This window comes from Eschrichtius robustus, chromosome 2 (genome assembly GCF_028021215.1).
Source record: "Eschrichtius robustus isolate mEscRob2 chromosome 2, mEscRob2.pri, whole genome shotgun sequence".
NCBI lineage: Eukaryota > Metazoa > Chordata > Mammalia > Artiodactyla > Eschrichtiidae > Eschrichtius > Eschrichtius robustus.
The window spans coordinates 135,174,821-135,191,100 of NC_090825.1; the positions used below are offsets into that span (position 1 = coordinate 135,174,821).

General features: G+C 35.7%; 1 protein-coding gene across 1 annotated transcript in view; it reads right to left on the reverse strand.

The window, feature by feature from the left end:
- Positions 1 to 16,280, reverse strand: part of RNF145 (ring finger protein 145) — a 72,178-nt gene that overhangs the window by 15,585 nt on the left and 40,313 nt on the right. The window contains exons 5-7 of the mRNA XM_068536307.1: positions 13,075 to 13,310; positions 10,439 to 10,614; positions 6,928 to 7,068 (exon numbers count right to left, since the gene is read on the reverse strand). Of these exons, the coding sequence (XP_068392408.1) occupies positions 6,928 to 7,068; positions 10,439 to 10,614; positions 13,075 to 13,310 (553 nt within the window). The remainder of the gene's footprint in view (positions 1 to 6,927; positions 7,069 to 10,438; positions 10,615 to 13,074; positions 13,311 to 16,280) is intronic.

Below are 16,280 nucleotides of genomic sequence, written 5' to 3' on the forward strand. Positions count from 1 at the left end.
TCCACAAGAGACCTCCCAGCTCCACGTAATACCAAACGGTAAAAATCTCTCAGAGATCTCCATCTCAACATCAAGACCCAGCATCACTCAATGACCAGCAAGCTACAGTGATGAACACCCTATGCCAAACAACTAGCAAGACAGGAACACAGCCCCATCCATTAGCAGAGAGGCTGCCTAAAATCATAATAAGGCCACAGACACCCCAAAATACACCACCAGACGTGGATGTGCCCACCAGAAAGACAAGATCCAGCCTCATCCACCAGAGCTCAGGCACTAGTTCCCTACACCAGGAAGCCTACACAACCCACTGAACCAACCTTAGCCACTGGGGACAGATACCAAAAACAACGGGAACTACGAACCTGCAGTCTGTGAAAAGGAGACCCCAAACACAGTAAGATAAGCAAAATGAGACGACAGAAAAACACACAGCAGATGAAGGAGCAGGGTCAAAACACACCAGACTTAACAAATGAAGAGGAAATAGGTAGTCTACCTGAAAAAGAATTCAGAATAATGATAGTAAGGATGATCCAAAATCTTGGAAATAGAATAGACAAAATGCAAGAAACATTTAACAAGGACGTAGAAGAACTAAAGAGGAACCAAGCAATGATGAAAAACACAATAAATGAAATTAAAAATACTCTAGATGGGATCAATAGCAGAATAACTGAGGCAGAAGAAAGGATAAGTGACCTGGAAGATAAAATGGTGGAAATAACTACTGCAGAGCAGGATAAAGAAAAAAGAATGAAAAGAACTGAGGACAGTCTCAGAGACCTCTGGGACAACATTAAACGCACCAACATTCGAATTATAGGGGTCCCAGAAGAAGAAGAGAAAAAAAAAGGGACTGAGAAAATATTTGAAGAGATTATAGTTGAAAACTTCCCTAATATGGGAAAGGAAATAGTTAATCAAGTCCTGGAAGCACAGAGAGTCCCATACAGGATAAACCCAAGGAGAAACACGCCAAGACACATATTAATCAAACTGTCAAAAATTAAATATAAGGAAAACATATTAAAGGCAGCAAGGGAAAAACAACAAATAACACACAAGGGAATCCCCATAAGGTTAACATCTGATCTTTCAGCAGAAACTCTGCAAGCCAGAAGGGAGTGGCAGGATATACTTAAAGTCATGAAGGAGAAAAACCTACAACCAAGATTACTCTACCCAGCAAGGATCTCATTCAGATTCGATGGAGAAATTAAAACCTTTACAGACAAGCAAAAGCTGAGAGAGTTCAGCACCACCAAACCAGCTTTACAACAAATGCTAAAGGAACTTCTCTAGGCAAGAAACACAAGAGAAGGAAAACACCTACAATAACAAACCCAAAACATTTAAGAAAATGGGAATAGGAACATACATATCGATAATTACCTTGAATGTAAATGGATTAAATGCTCCCACCAAAAGACACAGGCTGGCTGAATGGATACAAAAACAAGACCCATATATATGCTGTCTACAAGAGACCCACTTCAGACCTAGAGACACATACAGACTGAAAGTGAGGGGATGGAAAAAGATATTCCATGCAAATGGAAATCAAAAGAAAGCTGGAGTAGCAATTCTCATATCAGACAAAATAGACTTTAAAATAAAGACTATTACAAGAGACAAAGAAGGACACTATATAATGATCAAGGGATCGATCCAAGAGGAAGCTATAACAATTGTAAATATTTATGCACCCAACATAGGAGCACCTCAATACATAAGGCAAATACTAACAGCCATAAAAGGGGAAATCGACAGCAACACAATCATAGTAGGGAACTTTAACACCCCACTTTCACCAATGGACAGATCATCCAAAATGAAAATAAGTAAGGAAACACAAGCTTTAAATGATACATTAAACAAGATGGACTTAATTGATATTTATAGGACATTCCACCCAAAAACAACAGAATACACATTTTTCTCACGTGCTCATGGAACATTCTCCAGGATAGATCATATCTTGGGTCACAAATCAAGCCTTGGTAAATTTAAGAAAATTGAAATCGTATCAAGTATCTTTTCTGACCACAACGCTATGAGACTAGATATCAATTACAGGAAAAGATCTGTAAAAAATACAAACACATGGAGGCTACACAATACACTACTTAATAACGAAGTGATTACTGAAGAAATCAAAGGGGAAATCAAAAAATACCTAGAAACAAATGACAATGGAGATACGACGACCCAAAACCTATGGGACGCAGCAAAAGCAGTGCTAAGAGGGAAGTTTATAGCAATACAAGCCTACCTCAAGAAACAGGAAACATCTCGAATAAACAACCTAACCTTGCACCTGAAGCAATTAGAGAAAGAAGAACAAAAAAACCCCAAAGCCAGCAGAAGGAAAGAAATTATAAGGATCAGGTCAGAAATAAATGAAAAAGAAATGAAGGAAACAATAGCAAAAATCAATGAAACTAAAAGCTGGTTCTTTGAGAAGATAAACAAAATTGATAAACCATTAGCCAGACTCAACAAGAGAAAAAGGGAGAAGACTCAGATCAATAGAATTAGAAATGAAAAAGGAGAAGTAACCACTGACACTGCAGAAATACAAAAGATCATGAGAGATTACTACAAGCAACTCTATGCCAATAAAATGGACAACCTGGAAGAAATGGACAGATTCTTAGAAATGCACAAACTGCCGAGACTGAACCAGGAAGAAATAGAAAATATGAACAGACCAATCACAAGCACTGAAATTGAAACTGTGATTAAAAACCTTCCAACAAAGAAAAGCCCAGGACCAGATGGCTTCACAGGCGAATTCTATCAAACATTTAGAGAAGAGCTAACACCCATCCTTCTCAAACTCTTCCAAAATATTGCAGAGGGAGGAACACTCCCAAACTCATTCTACGAGGCCACCATCACCCTGATACCAAAACCAGACAAAGATGTCACAAAGAAAGAAAACTACAGGCCAATATCACTGATGAACATAGATGCAAAAATCCTCAACAAAATACTAGCAAACAGAATCCAACAGCACATTAAAAGGATCATACACCATGATCAAGTGGGGTTTATCCCAGGAATGCAAGGATTCTTCAATATACGCAAATCAATCAATGTGATACACCATATTAACAAATTGAAGGAGAAAAACCATATGATCATCTCAATAGATGCAGAGAAAGCTTTCGACAAAATTCAACACCCATTTATGATAAAAGCCCTGCAGAAAGTAGGCATAGAGGGAACTTTCCTCAACATAATAAAGGCCATATATGACAAACCCACAGCCAACATTGTCCTCAATGGTGAAAAACTGAAACCATTTCCACTAAGATCAGGAACAAGACAAGGCTGCCCACTCTCACCACTATTATTCAACATAGTTTTGGAAGTGTTAGCCACCGCAATCAGAGAAGACAAAGAAATAAAAGGAATCCAAATCGGAAAAGAAGAAGTAAAGCTGTCACTATTTGCAGATGACATGATACTATACATAGAGAATCCTAAAGATGCTACCAGAAAACTCCTAGAGCTAATCAATGAATTTGGTAAAGTAGCAGGATACAAAATAAATGCACAGAAATCTCTTGCATTTCTATACACTAATGACGAAAAATCTGAAAGTGAAATTAAGAAAACACTCCCATTTACCATTGCAACAAAAAGAATAAAATATCTAGGAATAAACCTACCTAAGGAGACAAAAGACCTGTATGCAGAAAATTATAAGACACTGATGAAAGAAATTAAAGATGATACAAATAGATGGAGAGATATACCATGTTCCTGGATTGGAAGAATCAACATTGTGAAAATGACTCTACTACCCAAAGCAATCTACAGATTCAATGCAATCCCTATCAAACTACCACTGGCATTTTTCACAGAACTAGAACAAAAAATTTCACAATTTGTATGGAAACACAAAAGACCCCGAATAGCCAAAGCAATCTTGAGAACGAAAAATGGAGCTGGGGGAATCAGGCTTCCTGACTTCAGACTATATTACAAAGCTTCAGTAATCAAGACAGTTTGGTACTGGCACAAAAACAGAAATATAGATCAATGGAACAGGATAGAAAGCCCAGAGATAAACCCACTCACATATGGTCACCTTATCTTTGATAAAGGAGGCAAGAATATACAGTGGAGAAAAGACAGCCTCTTCAATAAGTGGTGCTGGGAAAATTGGACAGGTACATGTAAAAGTATGAAATTAGAACACTCCCTGACACCATGCACAAAAATAAACTCAAAATGGATTAAAGACCTAAGTGTAAGGGCAGACACTATCAAACTCTTAGAGGAAAACACAGGCAGAACACTCTATGACATACATCACAGCAAGATTCTTTTTGACCCAGCTCCCAGAGAAATGGAAATAAGAACACAAACAAACAAATGGGACCTAATGAAACTTAAAAGCTTTTGCACAGCAAAGGAAACCATAAACAAGACCAAAAGACAACCATCAGAATGGGAGAAAATATTTGCAAATGAAGCAACTGACAAAGGATTAATCTCCAAGATTTACAAGCAGCTCATGCAGCTCAATAACAAAAAAACCAACAACCCAATCCAAAAATGGGCAGAAGACCTAAATAGACATTTCTCCAAAGAAGATATACAGATGGCCTACAGACACATGAAAGAATGCTCAACATCATTTATCATTAGAGAAATGCAAATCAAAACTACAATGAGATATCATCTCACACCGGTCAGAATGGCCATCATCAAAAAATCTAGAAACAATAAATGCTGGATAGGGTGTGGAGGAAAGGGAACACTCTTGCACTGTTGGTGGGAATGTAAATTGATACAGCCACTATGGAGAACAGTATGGAGGTTCCTGAAAAAACTACAAATAGAACTACCATACGACCCAGCAATCCCAATACTGGGCATATACCCTGAGAAAACCATAGTTCAAAAAGAGTCATGTACCAAAATGTTCATTGCAGCTCTATTTACAATAGCCAGGACATGGAAGCAACCTAAATGTCCATTGACAGATGAATGGATAAAGAAGATGTGGCACATATATACAATGGAATATTACTCAGCCATAAAAAGAAATGAAATGGAGGTATTTGTAATGAGGTGGATGGAGTTAGAGTCTGTCATACAGAGTGAAGTAAGTCAGAAAGAGAAAAACAAATACAGTATGCTAACACATATATACGGAATCTAAGGAAAAAAAAAAAAAAAAAGGCCATGAAGAACCTAGTGGCAAGACGGGAATAAAGACACAGACCTACTAGAGAATGGACTTGAGGATATGGGGAGGGGGTGGGGTGAGATGTGACAGGGTAAGAGAGTGTCATGGACATATATACACTACCAAATGTAAAATAGATAACTAGTGGGAAGCAGCCGCATAGCACAGGGAGATCAGCTCGGTGCTTTGTGACCACCTAGAGGGGTGGGATGGGGAGGGTGGGAGGGAGGGAGATGCAAGAGGGAAGAGAAATGGGAACATATTGTATATGTATAACTGATTCACTTTGTTATAAAGCAGAAGCTAACACACCATTGTAAGGCAATTATACTTCAATAAAGATGTTTAAAAAAAAAAAAAAAAGAAATGAATGCTCTATTGTAGTTACGGTTTTTTCCTAAAAGATTTAGAGGTAAAATAATATTATATCTGGGATTTGCTCCAAACAAATGCAGCTAGGGAGTGTTATGGGACAAGGTAGGTGGAATTGACAGGGGCACACAACACACAACACTGGCCATATTACTGGAGATGGGTGCCAGGTACATACATAGGGGTTCATTTTACTATTTTCTCAGCTTTCCTGGTTTAAAGTTTTCCTAATTAAGGGTTTAAAAAGAGAGACATGAACAAAGACACTCATAGCAGCATTATTTTTAAATACCAAAAAAAAAAAAGATACATTATTTTTGCAATACTATGCATTCATTGAAAAGAACGAGGTATATGTGTTGACATAAAAACAAAACAAAAAAACCTATCTAAACCATATTAAGTGACAAGATAAGGTACAGAACAATGTGTATAGTATGTGGAAAAGACTATATATACTTTTCCCTATAAGAAATGTTTTAAATTACCATCTATAGCTGTTACCTTTGGGGAGAGGAAATGGGAAGTAGGGGAAGAAAGTTGTCATTTTCCATTTTGTGCTTTCTGAATGGTATGAATTCTGTGAACTTAAACATGAATTATTTTTCTGTCTTGTCCCCACTCCCTTTTTCCATTATAAAGGTGTTAGCTGGGACTGGCAGGAAAATTACAGAGCATAGGTTTTTTCTTTTCTGTCATTAAAAAACTAATATACAACAAATTAAAATTTCCCCTCAATTTACAAGGTACTCAGCATCTACTAATTATGAAATATCCCATAAATATTTAGATACTTTAAGAAGAGGTTACATAAATTTATATAAATGAAACCATTAAACCTCTATGTTAATTCAGATAACAGAAATCATGACAAGTTTTAGAAATAGTTTCCTAATACGTGATCTTAGTGATTTAATAACAACTGGAATAACTATTCTGCATCCTCATTAATGCATCCTTTGAAACTTCAATCAGTATCAAAATTATGTTCAAACATAAAAAAAAAATCTTTAAGAAAGTATCAAATTTAGAAATCTGATTTTAACAGAGCGACACAAATGTCAAATGGGAAAAAGCAAGCTATCCAAAAATCTCTTAAATAAATCTAGGAAAGGAAAGTGTCTAATATACATTGTTACGTACATACAATAAAAATACATCTTTTATACACAGAAATTTAGTTATTTTTTCATAGTATTTTAATCTAAATATTGCAACCATTCCAAAAAAAAAGTCCTCAAAATTCCATTTCCTCTAAGATTCATCAACAAAGAAATTCATCATTCCTTCTTCAAGTTACATAAGATTTAAATGCCTAGAGCTATTCAGGGTGAAGAACTTACCGATTCATGGCAGGATCATTCATGAAAGCTCGATAACCCTGCAAGTAAAACTTGCAGAGTGTCAGAACACCCAAGGCAACAAAAGAAACCGTGAAGACCAAACCCAAAAGTGAGTAAGGAGTGCTGCAGCATTCAGCAATACTAGAAAAAAAGGGGGGGAAATATTGACCGATTAAAATTGTTTATTTGGAATTGAAACATCTTAGGCCTTTAAATAACCACCAAGCTTGATCTGATCCTCAATGAAAACACCCAAAATTTGAGATGAGATCACCTAACCACTCTGTTAATAATTTAAATCCATTCTTATTATTATTCTAACCTCATTTTTCTAACTCTTTGGCAAATATTCAGCACATAGCACCAAATCTGAAACACAGTCTTTTTTATTTTTATTAACTATCATCTCCTTCAAAGGTAGTAAAACTCTTGTTCAAACCTTAAGAAATATCTAATTAACATGCTGATAATATTCAAAAGAAACGTGTATAGTTGCCCATTGTTCTTCTGAAAGGTTCTGGCTGTTCAAATCGATCAGACTGTACTGCTAATGTGGTTCCTTGTCAAAACTCCTTCTCTGACCAAACTGCTATGGGGTAGGGCCTGTGCAGACTCTGCAGCCCCTGACTCCTCTCACTCCAACAGTGCCTTCCATGCTACTGGTGCTTTACATTTTAATTAATTTAGGCATAGGTAAATGCAGGTTTTTTTCTGGGTTATTTCAAAAGCATGTCCAAGAATGCAGCCCAAGACCATTTAAAAATAATTTTAATACCAATTTTTAATAAGGAGAACTGGACTTGCACTAAACCTTGGAAATACTTTCATATTTTATAGAAATACATTCAATACTTTTATTGAACATGTTTGAGAATAATTTAACAAGTATTTTGCAAATATATGTAATATTATGTACCAATAATTTGGATTTAGCATTTACAAAGCAACTAATAAAAAAACGTTCAAAGCACAGTATCTTAAATTTTGAAATTTCAGTGAAGAGTGTCTTGCATGGATGAGGAATTCATTCAGGCAAATCAGTATCTGCCCTTTACTATGTAGGTCCATGCCTCTGCTACACGGTTATCCTTCTTACACAACTGTTTTTAAGTTACTTTTTATGTGAAAACATCTAATTTTACGTAGACCACTGTGCATTATGATGTGGAAAAAAATGTTTGGTTTTCCATTAGGAGCCAAAATATCTACCAATCATGGTAGTTGACAGCTAATGAATAAATAATTTTATGGCATTCTTACAAGTCTAATTTCTGAAATGTTTGATATTTTTCTCAGAAAAATCATTATATAACATGTTTCAACAAATTGTCCAGTAATTTAAAAATACGAGAATCACGGCTAAAAATAACACTAAAAATTTTACTTCATTCCTATTGGAAAAGTCTGAAAGTTTTACTGAATGTCCATACAATTTCTCTATTCTTGTATCTATATTTAAAGAAATCTTTTTTACCCAAACAGCATGATTTAATTACATTTTCAAGAGGAGCACATTCTTTTTCTCTTACTTTAAAAAAGAGTGTGGTGCTACTTTTCAAGAGCATACTAAAGAAAACGAAAGGTTTCAACCTAGCTTTGGGGAAGTGAAAGAGGCTGGGAAATTTATAAAACTTTTCTTCCCATCTCTCCTCAGTGAGACATTTTATTGATTTTAGTTTCTATTTCCTGGCTGCAAAAAAACCCTTCTTTTTGTTTTTCAGTTTGTTTGTCGTGCTTTGTTGGTTTGTTTTAGTCAGGGTATCCTGGTAAACTTGTGATCCTCCTTTTTGAAAGTAAGTTGTCCTTTGGCTAGGCAACATACACACATAACCTGACTCACAAGAGCATCAAGAAGGACAAAGAACAATGCTTACACAGATACAAATTAATGAAATAACCACACAGGAACTTCTCTATAAAACACCAAATTAAAATATTCTTATATAGAGAAGGGGCAACCTATCCTATGTATGGAAAAGGAATAAAGAAGAAAATTATTTTGGCAAGATATCTAAGCCTCACCTAAAATCTCAGCATTATTTTCTTACTTTGTTAAGTCCAAATTCATTCATAGCTTACTGATTTGTTAAGCCTCTTACATTATACTATGCTTCATTTGATTGTGCTTCACAATGGATAATAATTTGGTTTAAAACATGACCAATCCCAGTCCCACACTTAGGTTATCCTAACCACAGAACTGTATATCTCTCTTTCTCTTTAAATTCAGTTACTTTTTGGACCATTTTAAAACTCTGCATAAAATCTCCATAATACTTACATAAAAACAAATAGCAGTGAAACAATGAATTGGCCATTAAAATGTGTTTGATATCAGTTATTGCATGTTTATAAAAGCTACTTTTTAATTAAAAGTCTCAGAAAGTACAAAATCTGACTCAGTATCAATAAGTTTATTTTACTTACTTGTCAAAATAGGTATTGCCCCATGACATTTTTATTGCTGTTTAACTTTGTAACATTTTCAATCTTAACAAGTAACATGCTCCTTAAAGAGAGTAAATTTGTCTTAAACTTCTCCTCCCCTACACCACTTAGTGCACAACACTCCATCATTTTGGATGGCTGGGAAACAACAGCTCTACTAACTAAAACTCTAAAGTTGTATTCGCCTGTACTTACTTCCCAGGAGGAGAGTTTCTTTCTTGCCTTTTAAAGTGACAATGAGCCAGGGAATGAAGATGTAGACCCATTTGCTAGATTCTGAGGGCTTGAGATGGAAACTTGGAATTTAACAGTGACAAATGTCTAGATAAGCTCACAACAAAGATAATGAGGTGGAAAAAGGACTCTAATGACTTAAGATTTTTTTTTTTAATAATTTACTTTAGAAACCAAGTCTTAGAATTCCTTTAGGTTAAATAGTAAAATACTATGATATACTCATTTTACCATTATTTGACTCTATCTTAATACGGAAGCAAAACATTGAAAATAACAGGGCATAGTGAAAGTATATAGGTAAGTCATAGGATCTGGACTCAGATGGGGTTTGAGTGTCAGCACCCCTTCTTTTGGCACTGGCACCTGGGCAAGTTACTCTTGGTACAGTTTCCTTAGCTCTGAAATGCTAATGATAATAAAGGCACCTTTCTTGCAGGGCTGCTATAAAAGTAAGTATGAAGAAGTGTTTATTAGTGTGGCTGGCACATATTAAATACTCAATTAAAGTGACAGTTTTTAGTAACATATTTCTTTTCCAGTAGTTTAACTTGAAATTGAAAAAACATTTTTACAATTTGCTACATACCTTTCCACAAATCATTTGCTGTACTACAGTCTACAGTGCAGCCAAATATACCACCATTATTATATTAGCACCTCCCTACATTGCCAGACCTAGGCCTCCACTGAGTGAAAATCCTATTTTAATTGAATATGAAGCACTATAAAAAGACTGACAAAAGTTAATTTGAAAAACTTACTATTCCTAGATCAAAGTTTTCTCTTCCTAAGGTTATATATAGTATCGTATACTCTTATTAATTACCTTGTGAGGAAAAGGAAAAGAAGCCTCTCTCGTGATGCAGGCTGATCTCGAGTACTGAAATAGGAGTAAATCTGAAGAGCAAATAAGACGAGCCAGAAAACCATGAACAGTACAGGGACTACCAGCTGATTCCACAGGGACATCCCCAAGGCTAGAAGGCCATATACCTCCACTACCTGAGTAAGAAAATACGACTTTAGGAAAACACCTTGTATCACTTCAATAAACACATTTAAACACAAAAGAGTTTAACCTAAAGTACTTAAAGAGAAAAACTGAGTAGCTTTTCTTTTCTTGCAAGATTATTTCAACTCAATTCCTTCAAAGTTAGCTCTATACATACAAGTAGGAATTAGCATGTCTTTGTTAATTTTCTGATTTTGCATTATTATTAACCGTTGACACACATTCATCAAATGGCAACAGTAAACTGCCCTAACAGTTCAGGGATAATGTTAAAATAAAGTCACAGTCAGAGTAAAACTACATCAAGGGAGTTTGAGGAGCCTTGGTAAACTTACTCATGTCTAACAGGACTAGCATGAACGATGCAATACTGCTTGAGGGGCTAGGAGGAAGGGAAATATAAAAGAATTTTCCAGAGTTTATTCAGGAAGGTCATAGATGAGAAGTAGTTTGATGGAAGACAGAATAATCACTGGAGAAGTTTATTATGGAGCAAAGACAGGAAGTCTTTTCCCCCAGACAAATCAATTCCCCTTGCTCCTACTGTGTATTTATCAAGCAACATTTCTCAAATGATTTGGTTTGCCAAGTGCATTAACACCAGGAAAAAAGGCACACCTAAAAAAAGTTTATTAAACTACTATAAGTCAATAAATTAGCTGTCTAGTTTATAAAACAATTTCTTATGAGACTGATTAGGAGGAATTAATTCTCATAATCTGATTCAGCCTAAGAGTATAGCCGTAACCAAGTTTCTGGAGTTACTAAGCCAGGGACCGCCGGATCCTGGCAACACAACAGCGTTTTGCCAAGTAGGTTACAAACTCTAACCTAAGCAGCCAATTGGTCTTGCCGGAATGCTCGGTGTGACACCAGAATGTTTCAAAAACTATAAAGACCTTAAATGAAAATACACTGACTTGTAGGTTATTCTAAATTTACATTTTTTCATCTGTAAATCAAATATTTTTTCTAAAACTGAGTCATGATTAACCCCTATTTTTTCCCAACTAGAAAATACTGAAAGAAAAAGGAAATTGTCCAGCTAGCTGCAAAATTATTATTAGCAGCAAACTAATCACTGAGAGGTAGAGTACTTTTCCTCCTTTCCATTCAAGGAAAATACCACTAAAATACCTGACAGTTTCCATCTCTTGTCTATCCAATTCTTTCCAGGTCACGAATTTCATAACCTATACTTTATTTTCAACTGCAACACCTTGTGCTACAAGAACCTTATGGCAAGCGAGAAGGTAAACATGACACTGAAAAACGGAGGCTTTGTCCTTACAGTGACTAAATAAACAGTATCCAAGTAATATTTACTGAATATCTACCGCTTCTTACAAACCAGGGTAGTTCCACAAGATTGAATTCAAATAAAAAATACATAAATTCGTCATTCTGACTCTGAATACAACAACCCTTCCCCATGAAGAAACTGTTCAATCAGAGTATGAAAATAACTTCATCTTCTTCGGAAGATCTACTTTCAAGAAAGTTGCTCAAGTTAATCATTACGTAAGATGAAGAAATCAGTAGAATCAGGGTAAGGCCAAGAGCTTAGGGAATTTTTCTGGGAAATCTGCCCCTGGGGCCACAACAATAACAACAAGGAAAGGATTCATTTAGTAGTATCAGTTTGACCAATCTGAAAGCTTCCTGTACCTTACGGTCATGCACACAGTAAAGAGCTAGGAAAGAATGCCCATTTTAATTCTCTCTTTATACCAATGTCAGTTTTAAGACCTATTTTATATACTGAAATTCACTGATTAAATCAAATAGAACTATTTATCTGCTGAATACCTACTGTTTGTGTCTGGAAATAATCTGTTTGAGAGCAAAGGCTGATAAAAGTAGGAGAAACAGAAGCACGTTATGTTGGCAAAATCAGTCCAAGCACCACATCTAAATGAAATCTGTCATACCATACCAGAACTATTTAACTTCTCAGTCTATTAAACAAACGTAAGGAAAAAACTGTACTCACAAGACTATAATCAGGAAAAAAACAGGATTTGACCTCTAGGTATTCAATTCTACATCATTCTTGTCTTTGTTATCGTAGTTAACACTGAATATCATCTACCTGGCACTGAACTCATTCAAATCTCACGGCTACACTATGCGTTAAGTACAACAGTTATTATTAGCTCCATTTTACAGATGAGTAAACTTAAGTGAGTAACCCCAGGTTACACAGCTGGTAAACAGCAGCATCAGAGTGAGAACCCAGACCATCTGCTTCCGGAGAAGCACTTACCTCACTTTACTGCCTCTCAATAGAACTTAATAAAGAATCTCAGATGCTCCTAATTAGGTTGAAAATAGTTACTATTTTGAAACTGTCAAACATAATGTTACCATGACCATGACTGTGAAATAAAAGTGAACTAAATCTTTAATATACTTAATATTTATGTAGAATTTTATCTACACAGTCTTACCTGAACCAACTCTCTGTATGCAGACTTGGCAAGGTTATAAGGTACTAGAAGGTTAGACCCAAGAAAATAAAGAACTTCCAATCCAGTAAAAATCATAGCAAATTTGTTGATGATAACAATTGTCTCCAGAGGAACAAGGCAGAGGCGTGCTAGAAGAGGAAGCATGTGAGCTGAAAAGAGCCAAATCTGCTTCGTTTTCATGACACAGGAGCATAAAGTACACACCACCAACTGACCTAAAGGGGGGGGGAGAACGTATTTAATTTTGAGATTTGGTATCCACAAAATAAAAACAAGACACTGTTAATAAGGATGATGACACAGCTTTTGAAGGAGTTTAGTTAGGATCTCTTAGATAATATTTTAAATCAAATTTTAATTTCATCTGACCAAAATTACATATTCACATGTTCTGTGAATTTTGAGCACCCATTCCCTAGGATTGACTTAAAAAAAACAGCACAAATATCCACTGGTCTTTATCACATTCCAGATGGCATATATAATATGGCAATTTTTTAAAATGTCTCACTCAAACAATAATTCAGCTACAACTAAATATATTTAGCTCCTTTTACAAAGGCCCTCAATATTTAACTGTTCTCGTCTAGAGGTAAAAGTATAAAATCCAAGAGATATAGTTACTTGTCCAAGATCATGCTGTGACAAGATTTATTCTGAGGTTTTCAATCTTTAATTGCTTCTACAGGACCGTGCAAGCCTTCCCAAATGACTCAATAATGAGAAGTTAAAACTGAAAAGTTTAAACAACAAATTCTTCTCACAGAGGATTATGCATGATTATAGAAAAGTTAGGAAATACAGAGAAGTAAAAAGGAAAAAGAAGCCTCAATCTCCTACAGTCCTGTCACCCAAAGGTAGCACTGTTAATGTCGTGTTCATTAAATAAGGTATTGCACGTAAAGCCTTAGCATTTTATCTGAAACCTAGGCAGTGCTCAAAGTTATTCATGTTGTTACCTTTTCAGATTTATTCTATGCATGTGAATATACACAAATGTTTTATATAAAGGAGATTATTGCATACACACAATCAGCTTTTTTCATTTAATACATTATGCATATATCTCTCAAATAAATAAATAAGTAAATAAAGCCTTTTGTTGTTTTTTTAGTTAAAAAACTGAATGCATATGACAATATTAGCATTTGGCTATTTTCAAATATTTCATAATTATAAAATGCTTTGTTATGAATAAGCTTGTACATTTACATCACTGTATAAACTACTTGGAGCACATTTCCTAATATTTTCTTAGCCTAAATTCCTATAAGTGGGATTACTGAGTCAGAAGAAACATTTTTTAAGGCTTTTGACACATACTGTCAATTGCCCTACAGAAACAAAACACACAGTGTACAGGGCGCCCATTTTCCCACCTACCTGTCAACAGTGAAAATAATTTAAGAAAGGGAAGGGCAAGGAATATTTTCTAAGTTTTTGTTAAATTTGTATTTTGTCGTTTACCAGTAGCACTGAACATTACCAATAAATAATGGGTTGGCCAAAAAGTTCGTTCGAGTTTTTCTGTAAGATGTTACAGAAAAACCCGAACGAACTTTTTGGCCAATCAATATGTAAAAGCATTTGCAATTATTTGGCAAAACGTTTGTTCACATTCTTTGTCTATTCTTTTACTAGGATATGTAGCCTTCTGTTGTTTGATCAAGATATTAACCTCCTTTATCATATGATTGTATTTTACCAATCTGTCATTTGAGTATTTTAATAACTTTTTTCTCTCATAGTATAAAAGTTTTTATTATAAAGAGTCAAACCTATCAATCTTTTCCTTAATGGTTTCTACTTCTGGTACCATGGTTAATTATATGGCTCCCCCTACTCAAGATTATACATGTAATCACATATATTTTCTTTAATTTAAAAATTAATATATATGGAAATTATTTTAGAATAAGGTAAAAAGTAAAGATCTATGTTTGTTTTTCCAGATGTGTAGTCAGTTGTCTCAAAACTAGCTATTGGAATCATCCAATTCTTTTCTCATTAATTTGAAATGCCACTTTGGTATACTTCAAAATCTTCTGTATATTTTGTGTCTGTGTCGGAACTTGCTATTTTTTTTCAGTGCTCTACTCTGATGACAGTGCCCAGTATTCCTTTTCACTGACTGGACAAGTCTCCTCCTATTGCTCCTCTCAGAATTTCTTAGAAATTCTTGAACATGTCATCTTCCAAATTAATTTAAGAATCAGTCAAATTCTTTTCCTTCTTGCCAATGAAAAGCAAAACAATATTTTTTGATTCTAATTTGTGTTCTATCCATATTATTGTTAGAAGAATTCAAAAACGGCAACTATTTTTATACAAAGCTGAAAATTTATTAACAATTTACTACACTGTATGTAACATATGTGGTATTTTTTCCCACAAAGTACTAATTTTAGCTTTTAAAGAACTGATATTCAAATCATATGAAAAACATTCATAAAGGCATTAAGAAAGAGAAAAACACCTAATAATAAAGAAAATTGAGGCAGATCCCCCCGCCTTGCTCTCACCCTCTGCTCCCTTGCAGTGTACTCAATAGATCTCGCTTTCTACCCTCACTTCTGGCTTGGTAAATTCTTTTACCACCCACACTGCCAGCCCCATCACCGCAGTCCACAGCATTTTGGTGGCCCATACAGGGAATGCCTCTCTCTCCTCTCTCTGCCTTTTCTAATCAGTCTTCCGATAGTAATGATCGACCTAATGACTTGGGGCAATTGAAGGTCCCCGTCCAGGGTTATTGCTCAGCGGGACCCAAGGCCTCCGGACGGGCTCCGACTCACTGTCACCCCAAGGCCTACGTTCTGGAAAGTCTTTTCTCCTCTTCAACACTGCCGATGGTCTAAGGTCCCTGGAGACCAGGGATTGCACATCCTGACTCTCTGGCAGACCTAAAGCCCAGTCCCATATCGACTGACTGTCCCTGCCCGATGGGGTGGCAGTGTCCTTTGGGCCTAGCCTTGGGACTCCTGACTTCTAACACCTGGTGCATTCGGCAGCGGCAGCTCGTCTGTGGCAAATCCAGGCACACTGTGAGATCCTCTTTTCTCCTTCCATCCTGATCCACCAACGTCACCAAGTACTTCAAACAAGTTGCTACAAAACCGACTTCATTCCATCAAGCTACAAATGGTGACAAGACAAGGATTCCAACCTCTAGAATCAATACAGTT